General features: G+C 39.3%; 1 protein-coding gene across 1 annotated transcript in view; it reads left to right on the top strand.

The window, feature by feature from the left end:
* The first annotated feature begins 238 nt into the window (after positions 1-238).
* Positions 239-21,283, top strand: part of FGF12 (fibroblast growth factor 12) — a 573,044-nt gene continuing 551,999 nt past the window's right edge. The window contains exons 1-2 of the mRNA XM_039221707.1: positions 239-326; positions 506-647. Of these exons, the coding sequence (XP_039077638.1) occupies positions 635-647 (13 nt within the window). The 5' untranslated portion in view covers positions 239-326; positions 506-634. The remainder of the gene's footprint in view (positions 327-505; positions 648-21,283) is intronic.

Raw genomic sequence — 21,283 nt, forward strand, 5'->3', positions numbered from 1 at the left:
GTAAGCAACTGATGAACGATCCCAATCCAATCCATTTTCTAGTTAGCAAAGGAAAATCCGGTCCGGCGTTTATTTTTAGCAGCGCTTCCCAGTGACCGAATGCTACAGCTCCTCAGCTGGGATAACTGAGGACCGTATTGGGGAGAGCGGCGAAGGGGGGCGGGGGAGCAGGAGGCGGTGAAAAGGGGAGGGGGGACGCCCTGCGCATGCGTGCCAGCGCCCATGCAAATCTGCTGTACATCCAGAGAGCAAAGTGGGATGATCTGTCACTACACCTGCAGCACCACGCTCGGAGGACAGCTCCTGCTCTCCGCTTCCAGACCCAGGTAAAAAAAAAAAAAAAAAAAAAATAGAGAAAAAAATCTGAGCGGTGAGAGGGCACCATGCATGCAATTCAATACCAGATACGCGTCGCAACCCATCCCCTGTAGAGGCAATCTGCTGCTGCTAAGTGTCCTTTGGTGCCTGATTGCAGCTTCAAGGTTTAAGAAATCCCATCTTTCAGGAAGCCTGAGGGGAAGGAAGGAAGTACGGGCGAAATCATCAGATTGGCTTCCCAGATTTGGGAATCTGAAGCGGGCCCACATCTTCCGGCCAACTTCCATTGAACTTCCAGCACTCGAAAAGGACCGAAATGGAGAGCAAAGGTATGTGGTTGTCCCCATCGGGGGACTTCCCGCTGCATGTGCGTGTGGCCAGGGCAGTCCTCAGCGAGGGGACTGCAGTGCTCGGGGAGCGAGCATCATACTAGGTCGATAGGAGGAGATGCTATGTCCGTTGCAGCACCAGGGGAGTGTAGCAGGAAGGCGACTTCTTTTTAACTCCCACAGCTTGGAAGACAGTGTTTAATACTCCATCAGTTGCGTAGTGAAGTGTGATGAGTTTTTTTTTTTTTTTCCTTTTTGGGTGGGTGGGGGGGAGAGTCTTTAGATGATGGGGGAGGAGAGATGTGTTGGTAAAGCAGTTTCTTTTCTGTAGAATGGATGGGCTCAAATAAATATATTTCCTTTGCTTTAGGATTGCTGACAGGCATGTTTGTATCTGATATACAGTAATGCATTGCTATTAAAAAATGTTTGGATTTCTTCACCCCCACCCCATAAAGATGGTATTTCTGGGCGTGTATGACCACATCCTCCTGCATTTTGAATATATATCAGCAGAGAAATTGGGTCTATTTGAAACAGTGTGCGTTAGAACTGACCTCTAAGGAGAACAGTGTATCAGAGTACTGCTTGGCTCCCAGCGTGATGCATTTACTAGTTCTGGACATGTATATATTAATATTCTCCTCATAAGCAAATCTGCGTACTATACACATACAAACTGGTAAATGAACTATAAAAATCAACTTGTGATGCCATATTTAACAAACAAAATGACCATTACAATTGTAAGGCTGATTATCCTTTGGGTTTAACTCCATCTATGCAGGTTTCTTCCTTCTCCTCCCCCTCACCCCTTCCTCCTCTTCCTTCTCCTCCTCCTCTTCCTCATCCTCCTCCTCCTCCTCCTCCTCTTCCTCCTCCTCCTCCCCCTTAAAACACCCACCAGGTTGCAAGAACCTTGAGTGATGTGGACAGATATCCAGTTGGAATATTGGATGCATTTAATTCTGGTGAAATCAGAAGAAATGATGTCAACTTTTATGAAACTATATTCATTACCCAGAACTCGAGAAGCTATATTTGAAACAAGGTTTTATTTTTAAACCCGGAATGTCAGTCATCGTGGCAATGTGCTCAGATCGGGGAATGGTGGGGGTTACCTATTTCTGAGCTGGTTAGTAAAGACAGAGTGTCGAAAGATAGCAGGTGTATGTTCAGTAAAGTATTTTAAACATTTAATTAGAAGAGTTAAGTATTTGAACCTAGAAGAGCGTTTACAGTATGAAAAGAACTGAATTAACATGGATATAGACGAGTTGGCAATTTTCAAATTAGGCAAATTATCCTTATGGTTTGCTGATGGGCATTTCTATGATCAATAATGATGTACCTACATGGGAGACTCCATATCTCTTATATAGGTGAGGCATATATTTATTAACTCTTGTGTAACCAGTTTTTAAATGAGAAGCCAGTTTTAACTCCTAGAGAGCTGTGATATTCTAGTTGATTATTCATGGAACTTAAGTTAACAACAGAGTCTCATTTTAGTCTAAAGCAGTGTTTTTGCACTTAGATGACACCTGCTATTTGGTTATTAAACTTTGTTATTTGGCAAGGGTTCTGAGTAACACTTTTGCTTCCAATTTATACACTAATTCTTGATCCATCATATACAGAAGATGTATCTCCTAGCAATTGTTTTTTTATTTCCCTTCTTTGCCCATAAAATATGCTACATGTCACTCAAAGTTCCAGGTGGTTTATGTCTCAGGTTGATAACAGTAGTGTTCTAGCTATTAAGTACTGCCAGTCTGGGGAATTTGGAATGGAGAAAGAGTCTCAGAAATTTATCTGAGAAGAATCAGGCCAGAAGTTGTATGCCAATCCAGACTGCAGTGATACAGTTGTGATTCACAGCACTGACCCAAAGACAGTAAAGAATTTTGCCTTTATTGTGGTCATTTTGCAGTGGTATCATAATTACCTCAGGCAAAAGACACATTGAAAGTCCTTTTGCATTTAGTTCTTAGACTTCCTTTAAAAATAACAAAATTGCCAGGTAGGGATCTTGTTAAGAATGGCTAATTACTTACACATTAGCCTCACTTTCTAAGTTGAGGCAAATGGCACAGCTAACAATGGTAGCTGACTTGAAATTTTTATGATAGAAGAGTAAAAAAGAGTACATTAAAAGAAGTATATCCAGATCTCATTCTCAATGGTGAGAATTCATACTTTACGCTCTCATGCGCAAACTTCCTCCCTCAGCGGATTTAAATCTAATTCTAGGAAGACATTCTCAAATGTAAGTACATATAATTTTGTTTTCTATTAGAAACTCTTTTAACATAGATTCAAAGAGTGTTATTGCATGATTCAGTTGAGGGTTCAAGAGTTCTTCATTCCAGAAAAAAAATCTAACGGCCCAATTAATCTTGACTCTTGTTGCCAGCATTTGACAACCTTCCTCAGAACACTGTCTAGAGTCTGCAGCAGAACATCAGTTTACAAATAGGAGAAACATTTCTTTTCTTCCTTATTGCTTTGCATCACTTCCTATCATCCAGGGTAAGGAGGAGAGGAAAAGAAATCGATTGACCTAGCAATCAGTCATGGTCTAATTTCAGTGATTTTTATGCACCATGATAATTAATATTGCCTCAAAGATTTCGGTTGGTGCACAGTGTGACCGGCTTTGACAGAATTTGTGCCTTGCTGTGGTTCACAAACTTTGCTGCACGTTAGAATCATCTGGTATGCTTTTTAAACACCCTCGTACCTGGCCAAACCCATACCACTGACATCAGAATGTTGAAGTGTAAGAGAGGCACAGGTATTTTTTGAAAGATGCTAGGTGCAGCAATGTTTAGGCAGCACTCATTTAGATTCTTGATAATCACCATGTGATTTGAAGACTAGCTTTTTAGAACTGCAGAATCTGGATCTTTATTCTAGGCGTCCTGGACCAGAATCAAATTTTTAACAACATCCCCAGGTAATGTGCATGCACATTAAAGTTTGAGAAGCATTGATTTAGAGTGAGGAAAGAGGTTCTCTGTCCCTCTCTCTCATCTTCTTTTCCCCCTTTTCTGCCTGCATCACATCTTCTCTTTGTCTAGTTAGGTTCTAAACCTTAGGCTGGCATATTAGAAACACCTGTGGAGCATTTAAAGCATAAAGATGCTTAGGGCACACCTCTAGACATTCTGATTTAATTGGTTCTGGGATGGAAGGTAGATATGTTAGAAAAGCTCCACAGTGATGCCAATAGCTAGCCAGAATTAACCACCAGTCTAGGTCCTTGCTACTCAAGGTATGGCCCGTAGACAAGAGGCATTAACATCATCTGGGAACTTGTTAGAAATGCATAGCCCCAGGCCCTACCCTAGACTTACTGAACCAAATATGCATTTCAGTAAAATCCGCTGGTCATTCGCATGCACATTAAAGTGGGAGAAGCACTGGTCTAGATCTTAGGGAACCGATTGCATCTAAGACTGCCACCTCCGTACAGAGGATGTGATATCCTCTAATCAGCACGGAGGCTCCTGGATATGTGGTCATGTTATAGGTCTTTTGATTGCTTTCGGAAAGAATGGGAATGAGATGCAAAAGAAATTGCTTGTTTTACGGTTAGATCAGAAAATGGACTCACTTTTAAATACCCCCTCTGCTCTTCCTCAAGCCAGTTAACTTTCAACCCCTGATTGTCTTTAAACATTTATTCTGTAGGTCCATTCTGAGCTTCTGACAATGTCCTGGTATTAAACCAGGGTGGTGTGATATTAGACTGCTTAAATCAAGGTATTTCTTAGAGTGAATATTGCCTCAACCTCTTCCCTTAGACCTATGGCCCTGTTTAACTCCTTTGAGATTTATTTGATGTGCCCCTCGCTCCATAAAATCTTCCCTGAACTCCCTCCCATCTAATTGGTATTTTGTTGGCATACTTTATGTGACCTAAGGATTGTTTGTCCCCCACATAATGCATTTCCTACAATCAACATTGTAATCTTTGTGTTCTTTAAACGAGTTTTATTGAATAGCTGCTATATTCTCAATGTGCCTGTTTCTGAGGCTGTAAAAGAAAATTAAGATGCAATCCCTAATCTTAAAGATCTCCTTCTCATGTCTCCACTAATAGATTAACCTTCCTGCGGGCATCATCTGAACTTCTAACACTCCTGCAGCTACCCAGATACCCACTTCTGATAAAACATTTTTCTTTACCATAGCAGGGGCTCTGGTTACATATGTTGACTTGAAGGGCCTGACTTAGTTTACCATGCCAAGCTCATCTACCAATCCAGTAGATAGTAAATCAGGAGAGGTGAAAGATGTTTGGTTACCAGAAACATCATTTTGATTCCAGAACATAGAAGGCAGTAACCTGACCTGCTTTCTCTGTAGAGAACTGCACATGTATTCCCAGTGAAGATTCAACTCTGCTCTGGGTTTCATATCAACCATTATAATTGAACCAGGGGCATGAACCAATATAGTTAAGGCATAGAACAGTCATTTCTCTGAAGCCAGAGCGGTTCACTCTGCAGGAGAGAAAGAAAATGTGTATGTAGTAACTAGAATAGCAGATCTGGGAAGTGATTTTAAGAAAAGCTATTTTGTGCTTAAAAAAAAAAAAAAAAATCCTGGGGCGCCTGGGTGGCTTAGTCGGTTGAGCGTCCGACTTTCGCTTAGGTCATGATCTCGCGGTTCGTGGGTTCGGGCCCCGCGTTGGGCTGTGTGCTGACTGCCAGCTCAGAGCCTGGAGCCTGTTTCAGTCTGTGACTCCCTCTCTCTCTGACCCTCCCCTGCTCACGCTTTCTCCCTGTCTCTCTCCTAGAAATAAATAAAACATTTAAAAAAAATAAAAAAAAAAATCCCAAACTCTGAGGCCATTGTGGTGGGATAAGAAAAGTATAATGCAGTAAAAAACAGAACAATAGAATACGCATTGGGCATGAGTTCCCTGTTACTACTGCAGCTCTAATAGGTAACCTTGGGTAAACCATTTCTCTCTCTGAGTCTCATGAGTGTTAAATTTTAAAGGGAGTTCAGCTCATTGAATTCAAAATGTTTACTTAGGTGCTGGGGATATAAATAGGGCATTGACTTGCCCTCTAGAAGCTTCCTTTCTAGAGATACATGAATAGGCTCAAGGCTATTGAATTCCAACCTCGTATGTCTTTTCCTTATTCATTTTTCAGAGTTCTAGTGGTTGCCCAGAGGCTAGAATATAAAGTCTTAAAGTGATTAATGGCCTCTATAGGGACACTTAACATTCCACAGTAGTAGTGCCTACCATTTGTTCCTTTTGGGTTTATCTAAACAAAATTACTGTGTGGGGAAAACATCTGAACTCAAGTTAAATATCTATTCTAAAAGTGGTTCTGGCTGACTAGCTACCTTGCCAGTAACCTATTGTCTGATTTAGGTGCTTAATGTGAGGTTTGTTAGCATGAGGAATGAGTCTGGAGGTGGGTAATGGGGCCGTCCCCTTATCTCTGGCTCTGTATGCCTTAAATTTTTTTTTTAACTTTTTTAAATTTTTGAGACAGAGAGAGACAGAGCATGAGCTGGGGAGGGGCAGAGAGAGAGGGATACACAGAATCTGAAACAGGCTCCAGGCTCTGAGCTGTCAGCACAGAGCCTGATGCGGGGCTCGAACCCACGGACTGCGAGATCATGACCTGAACCCAAGTCGGATGTTTAACCAACTGAGCCACCCAGGTGCCCCTCTGTATGCCTTTAAGCTTCTGAAGTACTGACCCTATTAGGTATGCTATTTTGTACCCATTAAATGGACCAATAGTGATAAATTGGATTTTTTGACTTGTCATATTTTAACAGCCATAAATAACATTCATGAGACACTTGGTATTCTTTCACAGGGCTTTTAATACATATCATCTCGCTTCAAACCCTGTGATTAGGAATTTTAACTTCATTTTATAGATAACAAAAACAGGCTCAGAAAGACTAAGTGACTTAGGCAACTCATCTTTGTTTCTCTGTAAAATAAGAATTGTGCCCACCCCAAACCCCACACTATAATATCATGATTATGAAATTAAAGTCACACCAATAAAGCATGTAGAGTTCTTTAGAATCATCCATAGTCCTTTGTTATTATTAGATGTGTTTGTCTTTTCCCTAGAATGTGAGATCCTGGAGGGAAGGAATTGGTCCCTCGCTATCCATTGTAGTTTTAGCAGCAAGTACGTCACATAGATACACAACAAATCATCCCCGTTGATTTCTGCAAAGGCTTTAATTTACTAACAGGGATTTCTTTTGTGCTTATTATACATTTCTATAGTACCTCCTTGAACACCTGAATTTGCATCTATTTTGCTAGGACTTAGTTGTGAGGCAGTTATATAACATCCTGTGGGTTTTGGGATGGAGATAGATTCGGGTGAGTATTACACCTTGAATGGGTTTAAAATACAGACTAAAATCTGATGACTAATAGCATTCTCCATCAGGGGTGTGCATCAGAATCATTGGGTATGCACAGTACACGGTACTGGGATATTTAAGAAGCACCTCAGATGGTTAGGTTGTGCATTCTCAACTATGAATCAATAGATAAGCCATGGGGGGTGGTTAATATGAAAATATAACGTATACCTGAGTCACTTATCAGGAACACTACAGGACTCCCACTGCCTGGATCTTGACTCTTGTTATCTTTAGTGTTAAGAGAGGGACACATAGACAAGAGACCTAATTCCTGTACCATAGGTTTGGGATAGAAAATAGGTCAATAGATGGTGAGCATCTGAGGCTAAGACACATCGCTTCCCCCAATATCTTCATCTCTGCATTAGCATCTTTGCGCTCAGAACATGGTGGATTTTTTTCGAGGATCTGTGTCTATAGTTCTAATTTTAGTTTGCTCTTCTCTCCAGTTAGTTTTTCAAACAATCTCTGTGTCTTTGTCTTTGGGAATGTGGGACTCCCACCCCAGAGGAGGCCATGGGTTTGCTCCTGTGATAAACTGGCTGTACCGTGGAAGAAGTCCCACCTGTTGCTCTTCCACAGATCCTTTTCCTTTTCCCCTTCTTTACAAATCATATACTGGCTTCTTAACTGAAACAAACCTAATCACTGGTGATTCAGAGAATGCAGATAATTGAAAGTGGGCTTTAAACTCTGCAAAAGAAGGAAAGGCAGCTGCTATTTTGTGGTTAGGGTTTTGATGCTCTCTCCTCATTGTGGACTGCCATTAGCCTGAGAAGCAGCCCAAAGGGACTGGACTGCAAAAAATCAAACTCAGAAGCTTTTACGGGCCATTCAGAAGATAACTAAACATATCAGATTCCCTTAACGAGAAGGTAAGAGGAAGCAGCAATGCCAATCTGCCAATAATGTGTCCATCTCTTCCTACCCCATTCATTCTTACATTTATCACCCGTATGAAATGGTTTTTCTTGAATCCTCAAATCCTGATAACATTCAAACAGGTCGAGCAAACCTCAACACAGGGCAAATTGGGACATTCTTTTTCAATGTTTCAGAAACCAAAAACCTAGGTATGTTTCTGGCTTCAAAAAAAAAAATGACATAGTCATTCTCATTGTTAAAATCTGGAAAGTTTAAAATTAAATTATTCAAGCAGTGTTCTCTCTCCTAAGGCACTTCTTTCATTTCAAAATATTTTTTAACATTTCTAGTTCTATTTAAAATTGAATTTGACTTTCTTCTTTTTCTCTTCTGGGATTTAAAGGAGAAATATTTGCTATGTGTCAAGAGAAAGGTTACCACGTAAATCACACTTTAGTTGCATGTCTACAAATGATTTAAAAGGAGATGACACAGGTACTTTTTACCTGTGGACTTTGCATTAGCATCAGCGTAAAGAAGCCAAGTGATAATGCTCATAGAGCAAAACCCTGAATAATACTGAGTCAAGGCAGAGAAGCAAAGCAATTTTAAAACAAGATGGTTGATTTATTTAATAAGCAGTATATATTGATTATGTAGTGTGTGTTCAGATTCTCTAAGGCTGAATTTTTCAAACTGGAGCGTGCACAGTAGTGGGGTTGCAAATTGGTATGGTTCACTGAGGTACAGAAAACATTCTTCACGTCGGATGAAATAAAACTAAAGCCGTGAAACAGACTCTTCACGACGGAGAACAAACTGGGGGTTGATGGAGGGAGGTGAGCAGGGAATGGGTTAAATAGGTGGGGGGGGGGCGGATTCAGGAGGGCACTTGTGATGAGCACTGAGTGTTGTATGTAAGCAATGAATCACTGTGTTGCACACCTGACACTAATATTATAGTATATTAACTATCTTGACACAACCAATCAATCAAGTACTTTGATTAAAAAAAAACACAGCAAAACTACTATTGGACTAGATGCTAGGAAACCTCGATTCAGGTTCTAGCCCCTGTATTCAATGGTGGAAACTGGGGAACCTCTCTTCCTTCTCTCTTGGGCTCGGTGTCCTAAGCCTTTATTTATTTATTTTTTAACTCTATTTGCCTATTGATTTCTATTTTCTTATTACAGAGAAACTGCTTTTTCAGCTACTTCGTATTCTTCCTTTACTTGATCCTTTTTAGATTTGACGTCTACAGAAAATAAAACGGGGTGGTCATAACTACCACGTTAATTTTTAAGGTCACACTGTAGGTCTGAGCTAGCTTTTCAATACTGTGAGATGTGTGATTCACATTGCTGGGTCTATAACTGAGTTGAGCAATTAATTTGGTTCCAAGTGAGAAAGGACTAGGATGAGGAGGTCAGTTGCTACTTGGTTGGCATTTGTAGATTGCATGTTTATAACCACATACAGGCCCAGGTAGGGGCTGCAGGGGGCCCTGTGGTGGCAAAGACCCTGGCTTTGGGTCTGAAGTCTGAAGTCTTGGATTTGAGTCCTGATTCCTGCCCCAACTTTTAATATGAGTTTGAGCTGGTTAGTTCCTTTCTCTGTTCTTGTTTCTTCATCTGTGAAACAAGGGTGGATTCGAGGCAAGAGGCATTTCATCTCTGGGATTGTCAGAACCAGCATTTGTGAGGTATTTGGGAAGGTACTACAGCAGATAAATTCTGTTTAAGGATTTATGGTTGGTGCCTTGGTCTCCTATTTCTTTGGCTATCTGAGTGACATTTGCTCAACAGATTGTATGTTATGATTTTTTTTTTTTACCCTCACATGTGTCTTCTTTACAATTAAGATTTGTTTATTTATAAATCAGTCATATGTGAAGTTGATTTCGTAGATATATTTTCTCCTTTCTCCCAACCTAACCCTCACCTCACCCCTAAAGCAAGGAAAGACAAACAGAATAATGCCAAGAAATCCAAGTGCTGAGAGTTTTACTGACATAATAGAAGGAGATTTTATTTTCTTGTAGCCTTCAATCAGCAGTAATATATCATTAAAAAATAATTGCTCTCAGTCCTTCAGTCTTCAGACAATTAAAAAAACAATAACTATCTCTTCTGATGTTTGATTGGCTATAGATCATTTCAGATAGAAGGTACATTTTCACTTCAAGATGAAAGTTATCCAAAGGCTAAGAGTTTCATGGTTAATAAGCTGAATTTCTTGAATGTACAAAGAATGAAATATAGTGATGAGGTGGAAATATAACATCATTAACATGTTTCTGAACATGAGTTACAAACAGAAAATACTTGTGATATGATGATCATTATAAAAAACAGTGATGTGGTTATATGTACTGATTTAATTAATGTAAAATTTGCAAAAAGTGGCAATCTTTGGGTAATGTTGATTAGATTATGAATGGGTTCTCCCCTCCCCCATTTTCAAAACTTTCACCAATATCTAAGTTTTTGTTGTTAATAACGCATAGGTACATTAGGTAGTGGGCTCAGTGATACACTTTTAAACAAATATACTCAAACTGAACTCAAGTGGATCTCTCCATGCTTTGTGGTTTTATGCTTTGTTCATGTGAGACATTGAAAGGAATTCTGAAGAGATAATTGCCTTTTGAAATAATGTTAATGTAACTTTTGCTATGTACCATATATGTGTAAAACACAATATATGTGTTTTACATATATTGACTCATTTAATCCTAATAACAATCCAGGGAGTCAGGCACTATTGTTATTCCTATTTTAGGGAGTAAAAAAGAAAAACCAAACAAACAGGGAGAGACTGTAAGTAACTTGCCCAGCTCACAGCAGACTGGCTTCATCCTCTGTCCGTGAGTTTAACCCCTACAGAATGTCTAAGGGATATTTAGCTCTAGTGTGGTAAATCAGTTAACCTTCTGTTGTTATTGAAAACTAGCCCAACTGTGCACACGCATGTTAAGTGTGTACATTTCATTATGTTTTAGGATGCCTGATCTCTGTAGGGTCAGTCTCCCCCAAGCCCTGGCACAGTGAGAGCAGACTTGGGAAATTACTAGAAGTTCCTGCCTGGTATCAGGTGGGTATGAGAAAGAGCCCTCTGCTCTTGTGTGCCTTCTGTTGACTTCTTAACCCAACAGCTTAACTAAGCATGAGGTTACAACTTCCATTTTTTATTTTTATCTCACCTCAAATAGCTGTCCTGCTTATCTGGGAAGCTCAGTGGTAGGGTAGAAAGATTATAAGACTTGAAATCAGGGGCGCCTGGGTGGCTCACTTCATTGAGTGTTCGACTTCAGCCCAGGTCATGATCTTGTGGTTCATGAGTTTATGCCCCGCATCGGGCTCTGTGCCGACAGCTCAGAGCCTGGAGCCTGCTTCAGATTCTGTATCTCCCTCTCTCTCTGACCTTTCCCTGCTCATGTTCTACCTCTCTATCTCTCTCTCAAGAATAAATCAACATTAAAAAAAGAGAGGGACTTGCAATCAGGCATACAACTAGCAACTTGTTAATACCTATACCTTGGGCAGAATCTATCTCTGTGTCTTTGACTTCTCATTTGTACAATGGCTCTTTCAAAATTAATGGGACAAGGAAAGAAAAAGAAAATATATATAAAGAACCAAGTCTAAAATGAGTAGGCACTAATAACAGCTGTTGCTGCGGAGGTTAATATTTGATCCTTAGGCTTACTCCTTCCTCTGTTCCTGCATGGGGCTGGATTCTTTTCTCAAACTCCCAATTATTATGTTAGCCTTGTTCCACAGAACTAGGTGCAGCTTTTGGTGTCCTTCATGCCACATGGACACTCCTGATACATGACAGGATCCCTACTTGATGCTGGAAGCTGCTGCCTTTCTTACCCTTAATGACACATTCCTTCCTTCCCCGTCATTCCCCTCCTCCTCCCTTGACATGAGCTATGATGGATCTAGAACTGGTTCCATTCCTCCTCACTCTTCTTTAGGCTGCTCACCTTGCTGCCCTGAGTGGTTTTCTCCTTTCTCCTGCCTAATTCCCATCCACTCATTTTTCTTTGGGTGGAGCCACCAGAATGCCATGCAACAGTGGTATGGCACTGTTCCAAGCTGTAGTTTTTAAGACATAGTGTTTATATCATGCTATAAAAATTAGAGTAGTGACGCCAATTGGTTAATCCATTGATCTGATAGATCAGAATTTTACTAATTTGTCCCCATTGTCTGACCTAAAATGAAGTCGTTTCCTCAGCTTGTGTAGACAGCCTAGTCTAAAGTTCTCTTGTCCTTTGTTATTGAATATAGAAATAAATGTGTATTTTGCTCATATTAGAGGAATGTCAGAATAAGTGGTCATGTGTAGCATTCTCATGAGGAAAACCTATAGCTTAAAAGAGTAAGTGAGATTATGTCTAGAAAACCACCCCAATATAATCACACTGGTTAGTTAGTTAATACAAAGTTGTTATTAATAATGTAAACAAATAATACATGTATACAAATAATCTATGTTTGGATGTATCCATTTATCCATTTCTATGTGCCATGAACATTGGGATTAAAAATGGAAGGGGAGCCTGGGTGGCTCAGTCAGTTAAGCGTCTGACTTCAGCTCAGGTCATGAACTCACAGTTCATGAGTTCAAGCCCCGTGTCAAACCCCTGTCTGGGCTGACAGCTCGGAGCCTGGAATCTGCTTCAGATTCTGTGTCTCCCTCTCTCTCTCTCTGCCCCTCCCCCACTTCTGCATACACACACATACACACACTCTCTCTCTCTCAAAAATAAACATTTTTAAAAAATGGAAAAAAGTCTGTTTCTGACCTCACAAAGACCTCATAGACGAACTTTTGGAGGTAGACACAAACAGGAATCTGGGAAGAGCTGACAGCTGGCAATGCATGTGAAAATTTAGACTAAATTTTAAGTTTACTCTTAATATCATATCTTCTATGTGGATTGCTTTGGCTAGGTGTTATAGGACAGGGACCCACGATTATTACAAGGTTATACCCTTTGCTGTTACACCAGATATAGAAATATAATCCATGGGGATACAGACAGGGGAGTTGGCATTTGAGATTGGTCTTGCAGAAGGGATGGAAGTGAAATATTGGAAAACTATTCCAGACTGATGGAATAGCATACACAATGATATGGTACAACTTGGAAAACATTAAGTGGTGAGTTAATTCATTCATCTAGCAAATAGTTGTTATGCTGGATAATGTTACAGGATACTGTTACTGTACTGAATATAGCAGTGACAAGACAAAGTCCCCACGCTCACGAAGCAGGTAGGTCTGGGGACAGGATACAGTGAATGATGAATCATGAAAGATTAGAGGAAATTGTGGAGGCCTGTTACAAATTACATAATGTAGGTGATGATAACTTGCATTTCAAAAACATTAATTAATATAATTATCTTTAAAAATTAGATTCCCAGGGCTTTTAGAGTATAATTCTCCTTGCAAAGCTTCAGTTACTCCCTTGCTTTTCAAGAAAACATCCACTTTACAAAGCAAGGCATACCTTTAAGCACACTGCCATGGCCAGGGAAGATACTGTGATCTAGTATTTCAGTCTATGACTTTTGCCAATCTCTGATGCTGAGCCACTTTCCTAAGCTAATGGAACAGTGAATTTCACTTCTGTTCCCTTGTGCTCTCAATCCCCTGAAATGTTTGCATTGCAAATTGTAAATTGGTATTTAGGAGAAAGGTCCAGAGATTCATTTTGAAATGTGTCAGCTTCAAAAACCATACCCTGAAGGTCTATAAATTATGATCAAGTCTCAGAATTATGATTATAGGGCAAAAATGACACAAGTAAAAATATACATGTATTTTGCAACTATGTTCTATCAGACTCTTCAAACTCCCCTACTCTCTTAATATATGAAGACTCATGTAAGAAATATGTTTGACTTCAACCTTACCATCACTCTTTCAATGACATATTTTGTTTTTCTAGCTATTTTTCTTTAGGGAAGATAAGGAAATTAAAAAGAGCAGTTTCTGAACCCAAATTCTGTTTTTTATTTTTGTCCATACATTTCCTAGGTGAAGAAATTGGACTAGGTTCCTAATCTCCTTAGCTGTAGATTTTATCATCCATATAATGGAGATAAAAACAGTATCTATTAAAGGAACTGTTTTAAGGATTAAATGAGATAACGTATTAAAGTGATTACTACACTGCCTCGCATATAGTAAGGACTCAACAAAACATAGCTATGATAATTAAGTATCTCAAAACTGCCTCATTATAACCTCTGGCACAAAATCATAGCCATGGCTTTTGCTGAGTCTGATGGATTCATGTTTGCTTAATTATTTAAATGAATTCCAAGCATAATATTCCAGTCTGAACTTTTAGTTGTAACTCAACATAGAGCTGTAAAATACAGTAACCCCTCAAAGATACCACTTTTGGATCAAAGTCTTCAAACCATTCCAGGAAGGCCCTTCCTGTCTAACTGGACAGCAATAATCAATGATTGAAATCTAGACTACCGTCTTGTATAGGGAAGGTCTCATCCTGGCTGGTGAAAGATTTATTAACAAGATTTTGAAATTGAAGGTCAGCAGATGATTTTCATCTAATAGCCATAAGGAGCCGTTAGACAGATGGCAAGGACAGCCTTGTCTTTTCTCTGAGCAACCTCTTTTGATCTTGACTGGCCGTTGAATCATGTCTCGGTGAGGGTGTTGGGAACACACTGCAGCCTCCTATGATACTCATTCCTTTAAGAATGTTTCTGGAACAAGAGAGTCATAAAGACAGTCCCTCATGAATAAAATTTGAGGCGATTTCTTCCTTTGCTTTTTGTTTTTGCTTGGTATTTTTGTCACAGTTCTAGAAAGCATATTATCCAAGATAGTTTCTTGTCTCCTCCCACATGTTTTTCTGTCCAGAAGCAATCACTTTCAACTCTTTCTGATATTTATCCTCATATTCTACATAACATAATATTCTTGCTGCCTCTCAATTTCTCAGCTCTATTGTTGATGTCCCATGATGGAGATGAACTTTCCGTCTCTTTTCATGATCACATTCTTACCCCTACAGGTGTCCTTTCGGCCCGCCATCTCTCCAAAGCTGTTACTTCATTACTTTGGTTAGATCAGTATTTATTAAAAATTTTTTAAAAATAATTTTTATTTATTTCTGAGAGAGAGAGGCAACATGAGCAGGGGAGGAGCAGAGAGAGAGGGAGACACAGAATCTGAAACAGGCTCCAGGCTCTGAGCTAGCTGTCAACACAGAGCCCAACGTGGGGCTCGAACCCACAAACCGTGGGATCATGAGCTGAGCTGAATTCGGATGGTTAACCGACTGAGCCACCCAGGTGCCCCTGGTTAGGTCAGTATTTAGTCGTTACATTATTATGACCTTGTAAATACTTTTTATGACTAACCAAGATAAACTTCCTTTCCACTTAAGATTTTGTGTTTTTTTTTTTCTGTGATTGATAGCTGTCTTGTTTTTTGATTGCTCGGTTGTCAGTCTACTTTTCACTATTTAACTACAAGTCTCTGAGAGTGTTCTGAATCGCGTCTCAAGACACGCAGTCATACAGATATTCTATCAAGGTTATCTTCTTGAAGTGGCCTCTCTCAGAACTTTTTGAATTGATTCTTCTATACCTGCTCTTTTCCTCTGATGCCCTGTGCATGGGTTTGACTCTGGAATCTTCCTTTCCATCACCGTGGACAATCTGTACAGATCTCTATGCTTAGATCTCTTGTTCTCCTGCATCCTCTGTATTCTTCACTCCCTTATTTTTGGGGAATAAATTTTCCAGTGGCTCCCTGAAAAAAAAAAAGATATATAGTAGTTAAACTTGCAGTATCTGAAATATCTTTACAATATCTGAAAATACCTTCATTCTTTCCTCATATTTGAATAATAATTTGATTAGGTATAGAAATGTAGTTTGAAAATAACTTTCCTTCTGAATCAAATGGCACCACTATAATGTCTTTTCCCTCTTTCACTTTTGTTGTTCTGGCCTGATGCCATTCTGATTCTTTATTTTTTTTAACATGGCTGATTTTTTCTCTTTGAAAACTTACAGGATCTATTCTTTACCCCTGAGTTCTGAAAATTTATGAAGATGTGCCTTGTTGTTTAGTATTTATCCATTAGGCTGGGCACTTAGGAGACTTCTTTATGTTCATATTCTTAACATCCAGAAAACTTTACTGAATATATTTTTTCTGGGTAATTTCCTCTTCTGTCCCTTTTCATTCTCCTCCTTTGTTATTGTTTGATTTCAGCTTTTTGGAAATCTTATTACTGATGTATTGATATCCTGAATTTCTTATTTTGTGTTTTTGTTTTTTATATATTTTATCTTTTATTTTCCATCCCTTCTGCATTTTCCCATACTTTCCAGGTGATAGACTCAATTTTATCTTTTTAATCTTTCTGTTAATTATTTTTTAAATTTCTGATATCAGACTTTTAGTTCCAAGATCCTTGTTGCTTTTCTTTGAATGCTTGATTTTATATTATGCTGCTTTGTTTCACTGAGGCAGTATTTTCTAATACTTTGTTAAGGATAGTAATGATAAATTTTAAAGAAGTTCTCCTCTACTTCTATAGCCATTGTTTCCAGTTAGCTCTTTTTTTTTTTTTTAATTGCTTGCTTTAAATTTTCTCTTTCATGTTAGAGACTTTTTATCAAAAAAAAGTTTGGTTTACTCTTCATAGTTAAGAGTTGGTGTGGTGGGGGAGGGCTGAAAAGGTGACTGGAAGGAAGCTCTGTGCACATGGATGGGCTTATTGAAATGATCTCAAATGTAGGGCAATCACAGTGGGCTTATCACTGTGGAAGTACTGATTATCAGTATTTCTTTAATTTGCCTCTTAATACTTACAAGTTCCTCAAAGATTTTGTCTCCTGACTGGATGACAAAGATGTGGCTGCTGGAATTATGTGGGTCTCAGCAATCAGCATATACATATCCAGTTGATCTCCCAGTTCTCCACGTGGTTCTACCCATTGTATGGGGAGCTTCTGTTTTATTTTCTACAAAGAATAAATCTCCAGTCTTCTACGGGGATTGGAGAGGGCAGGTGTCTGGATGCCCAATGTTTAGGAAAAGGTTTGAGGTTATAATCCCTTGTTAAAAACAAACTTCACCAGAACTGGATATTTTACCCCACATCCCATTCACCTTATTTCTTGACAAACCTGGTGATACCATGTCTGAACTTTTGAAGATTCTGTAGTCTCAGTTTGGTTGCTTACTGTCTTTCCCCATGGCTGACTTCAAATTCAGCTTTCTAGGTCTGCTAAATCCTTTATATCTTCATTAGCTGGTTTTCTATTTCTCGTTGTTGTTATCTTGTCTCATGTTTGCTCCATCTTCATAGATCTCTCTCTCTCTCTCTCTGTCTCTCTGTCTCTCTGTCTCTCTCTCTCTCTCTCTCACACACACACACACACACACACACATATTTATTGTACTTTTATTGGTGTTTCAAGTAGGAATGAAAGTAAAAGCTTGTGTTCATTTTCCCCATCTTTAGCCAGAAGTCTCTTTACTTGTAAAAGGTGCTCTTGCAGAAAGATAATTTCAGCTCGGAGATGCTGGAAACAGCGTTCTGTAGAATTTTCGCAGTGCCCTGGCGGGTTCCTCCTTTTTATCCAACATACTTAGAGTGTCAGACATCAGAGTCATGAAAGTAGTCTTCTTATGAGAAAATAACATGTAAGTACCTTAAAAGAATTACAAGATTAAGAGGGTTACCAAGATCATGACTAAATTATTTTTTAAGTTGCTTTGACATAGTAATTCATTTCTTCTTCCACTACTTGGGCATATATTGGGCACTCATTCTGAGTCATACACTGCTGGGCATTGAAAAACATTGAATAAGAGATAGTATGTGACCTTGTAAACCTTCCACACTAGCATGGAAGATAGACCCCATTGCTCAAGATGCAATATGGTCAATGCTGCAATGGAGTTATTAACAAGTGGTAGAGAGTCTAAGGGGTGGGATTGAGTAAGTCCGCCCTCAAATTCATGGTTGGAAATGTGTTTCAGCTCTCACAGTTCAAGCGATAATTTCCAGAAAAATCCTCTTGCCAATTCATAATTGGCAAAGTTACTAACTTTCCAGCACTGTAAAGAGTCTTTATGGTCAGAAGAGACTTTAAAATTCATTTTTACCTTCTTCATTTTACCTGGAAAAACTGAGGCTCAGAGAAAGAAGGCTCAGTCCTGATGAAGTTGAGACTCAAACTCTTATTTCTTGATTCCATACTAAATTTCTATCTACTAACTCCTATTGATGCCCTACCCTCTCTATAAATATGATTAATTTTTTTTAATTGGTGGCTCTAAGTTTCAAAGATATGGAAGTGTCAGTTTTGAAAACTCCTGAGGATTTCTTTTACAAGGAGGGCACTTATTGGGATGAGCCCTGGATGTTATATGGAAACTAACTTGACAATAAACTATAAAAGAAAAATAAAATAAAATAATTTCAGTAAAAATAAATAAATAAATAAATAAATAAATAAAACTTGGGGAAAAAAACCCAAAAACAAAAGAGGATTTCAAATGAAGGAGCTCTGCTTTGGACATAAGTACAAAACTCCAAACTCTTTCATGTAATGTTAGAGAGACAGAAGGCTTGGAGTTGTCATTATTTCCTTTGAAAGCAGAGTCACAGGTTTTAAACTGGAAGAACAGGGCTCTTTTAATTTGCACAGAGTAATATTGATTGAATTTGAAGTCACTTACCACATTCAGGGATGACTTCCCAAACAAAGCCCTGGTGATGCTATTTTGCAACATATTTTTGAGAGTTTTCCATGTTTACATTGTCTCAAAAGCACACAACAGATGTATAAACATAGAATTTAAACATTTTGGAGAGGCGGAGAATGTTGTCTTCAGTGAACGCTTCAGAATGTAATGCATTCTGTTAAATTTATGGTTTCGTAACTTAATTAACTATTAGCAAGTGGTGTGTTGTGGGGAAGCGAAGGCCTATACAATATATTGATCAATAGTCAGTTCTTTATCAGCAGTGTGATACTAACAATAATTACATCACTCATTAAAAACAAAACACCACAACTTGAAAGGGATCTTATATTATCTTCCCAAAGGACATTAACTTTTTATATATACAACTAATTAGATTGTAATTTTCTCAGTGAAGTTTGTCTTGCTCCTCCTTTGCTGGGAAAAGTCTTTCCTTCCTCTGGCCCTCTGAATGTTCCCACAGAGTTGATTTCTTTCTACACTATAGTTTCTTTGAGTACATGTCCAAGCTAGTCATCTAGGCTGTAAGCAATGTGAAGGCAAAGTTTATGTCTTTCTTCTTTGTTATTCCAGTAATTTGGCACATATTAAATATACAATAGAAAGTTGGCTGAATAAATAAAAATAGAAAGCCCTTGATACATAATATTTACTTATTTGATTTTCATAATGGTTTTCATCATATCCTGGGTGTAAAAAGTAGCTGAAGACTCAAAACTGACACACACATAGCTCATAGCCTCCACTGCCCCTTATTTCTTTTTTGAATTGTACTCAGATTTCACCCTGAGCTTAGATCTAGCCTCTGTGTAATGGGTCAAAGAACTGTGACTCAACTTCCAGTTGCCAGTGGGGGAGAACTCTCAGTCTTCATCCTTTGAAAACCTGGTTAGGCATAAAAACTTCCTCCACCACCTTGTTAGAAGCATTTTTTCCAGGCATTTTTCTTTTTAAAGTTTAATTACTTATTTTGAAGGAGAGAGAGAGAGAGAGAGAGAGAGAGAGAGACAGACAGACAGACAGCACAGGGGAGGGGCAAAGAGAAAGAGGGAGGTTCCCAAGCAGGCTGTGAGTGCAGCACCCAATGGGGGCTCGAACTCACAGCCATGAGATCATGACTTGAGCTGAAATCAAGAGTCGGATACTTAACCAACTGAGCCACTAAGCCTCAGTTTTTAAAAAGAGAAACAAAACAGTGTCTTCTCTACCCTTCTCATCCTGTTCGGTGGGCAGTGGCATGATTCATTATTTTCTGTGCATGTGGTTTGTCATCAGTCCTGGGTCCCCTTCCTCATGTTGGGGCCAGGATGTGCTGCTCCTGTCAGCTCCCACGAAGACTGTTCTGGACACTTCCTCACATTCTACTTCTTCTTCTTCTTTTTTTTTTTTTTTAATGTTTTATTTATTTCTATGAGACAGAGAGAGACAGCGTGAGCAGGAGAGGGTCAGAGAGAGAGGGAGTCACAGACTGAAACAGGCTCCAGGCTCTGAGCCGGCAGTCAGCACAGAGCCCGACGCGGGGCTCGAACCCACGAACCGCGAGATCATGACCTAAGTGAAAGTCGGACGCTTAACCGACTAAGCCACCCAGGCGCCCCCCTCACATTCTACTTCTTGTCCTTCATTACAGTCCTGACCTCAGTGACTCTCTCTTGAGGTACAGATTGTTCTTCGCAGACCTTTTGTGAGTGCCACCAAAGAGACTTCTGTATTGGTTCAAAAGGGTGGCCACGACTATCATAACATGTTTTTCAAGATACCCCAGGATTTCTACTTTTTGGAGGGTTGAGGATGGGGGCATTGTAGTTCCTCTGGCTTAAAAGCAGGGGCTAAATAAGAGGTAATGAAGACCTTCCTTGTCCAAGTCTAAATCACTTTGCTGGACGTGCATTTTGGTGGCTGTGCTGTCCTTTTCCTCAATTCATCTATTACCTTTGCATGGGTTATTCATCTGGTTAGTGTTAAAATTCCTTCAAATTCAGCCTTTATTTATTTATTTATTTATTTATTTATTTATTTATTTTCCACAAAGGTTTCACAAGGTTACCGAGTCAGGCCCTTTAGAATTGTGGCTTTGTAGGGTACAGGTGAGGATCATAATGGAATCATTCTTTTTCTTTGATTGCATCTGTGGAGTGGAGATTGCTATGAATTCATGTATGAAGAATTAAATTTGTAGTAAGAAAGTGTGCATTCAGATTTAGCTGTGTGACCTTAGATATATCACTTTACCTTTCTGCCTTTCTGGGCCTTAGTATTGTAAATGGGAATAAATCCTGTCTCTGAGGTTGTGAAAGGATTCAAGGAGAGAGAGTGTATGCAAAGTGCTTTGTAAAGTATATAGTACTGGATAAAAGCAAGTTGTTATTAATAGAGGTCTGACTATTCCCAATTGTTTCTGCTTGGTCAGTTAGTTCTGGATGAATAAATCGGAGAGGACAGGAAGGAAGGAAACAATACTGAGCTAGGAGTCGGGTGATCTGGAGTCCCTCCTGGTATTCAGCTCTCAGTCACTGACTTGATGTGACCTTGGCAAAGTCACTTTACCTCATGCA

The sequence above is a fragment of the Hyaena hyaena genome, unplaced genomic scaffold, assembly GCF_003009895.1.
Source record: "Hyaena hyaena isolate Hyena2069 unplaced genomic scaffold, ASM300989v1 scaffold_999, whole genome shotgun sequence".
Classification (NCBI taxonomy): domain Eukaryota; kingdom Metazoa; phylum Chordata; class Mammalia; order Carnivora; family Hyaenidae; genus Hyaena; species Hyaena hyaena.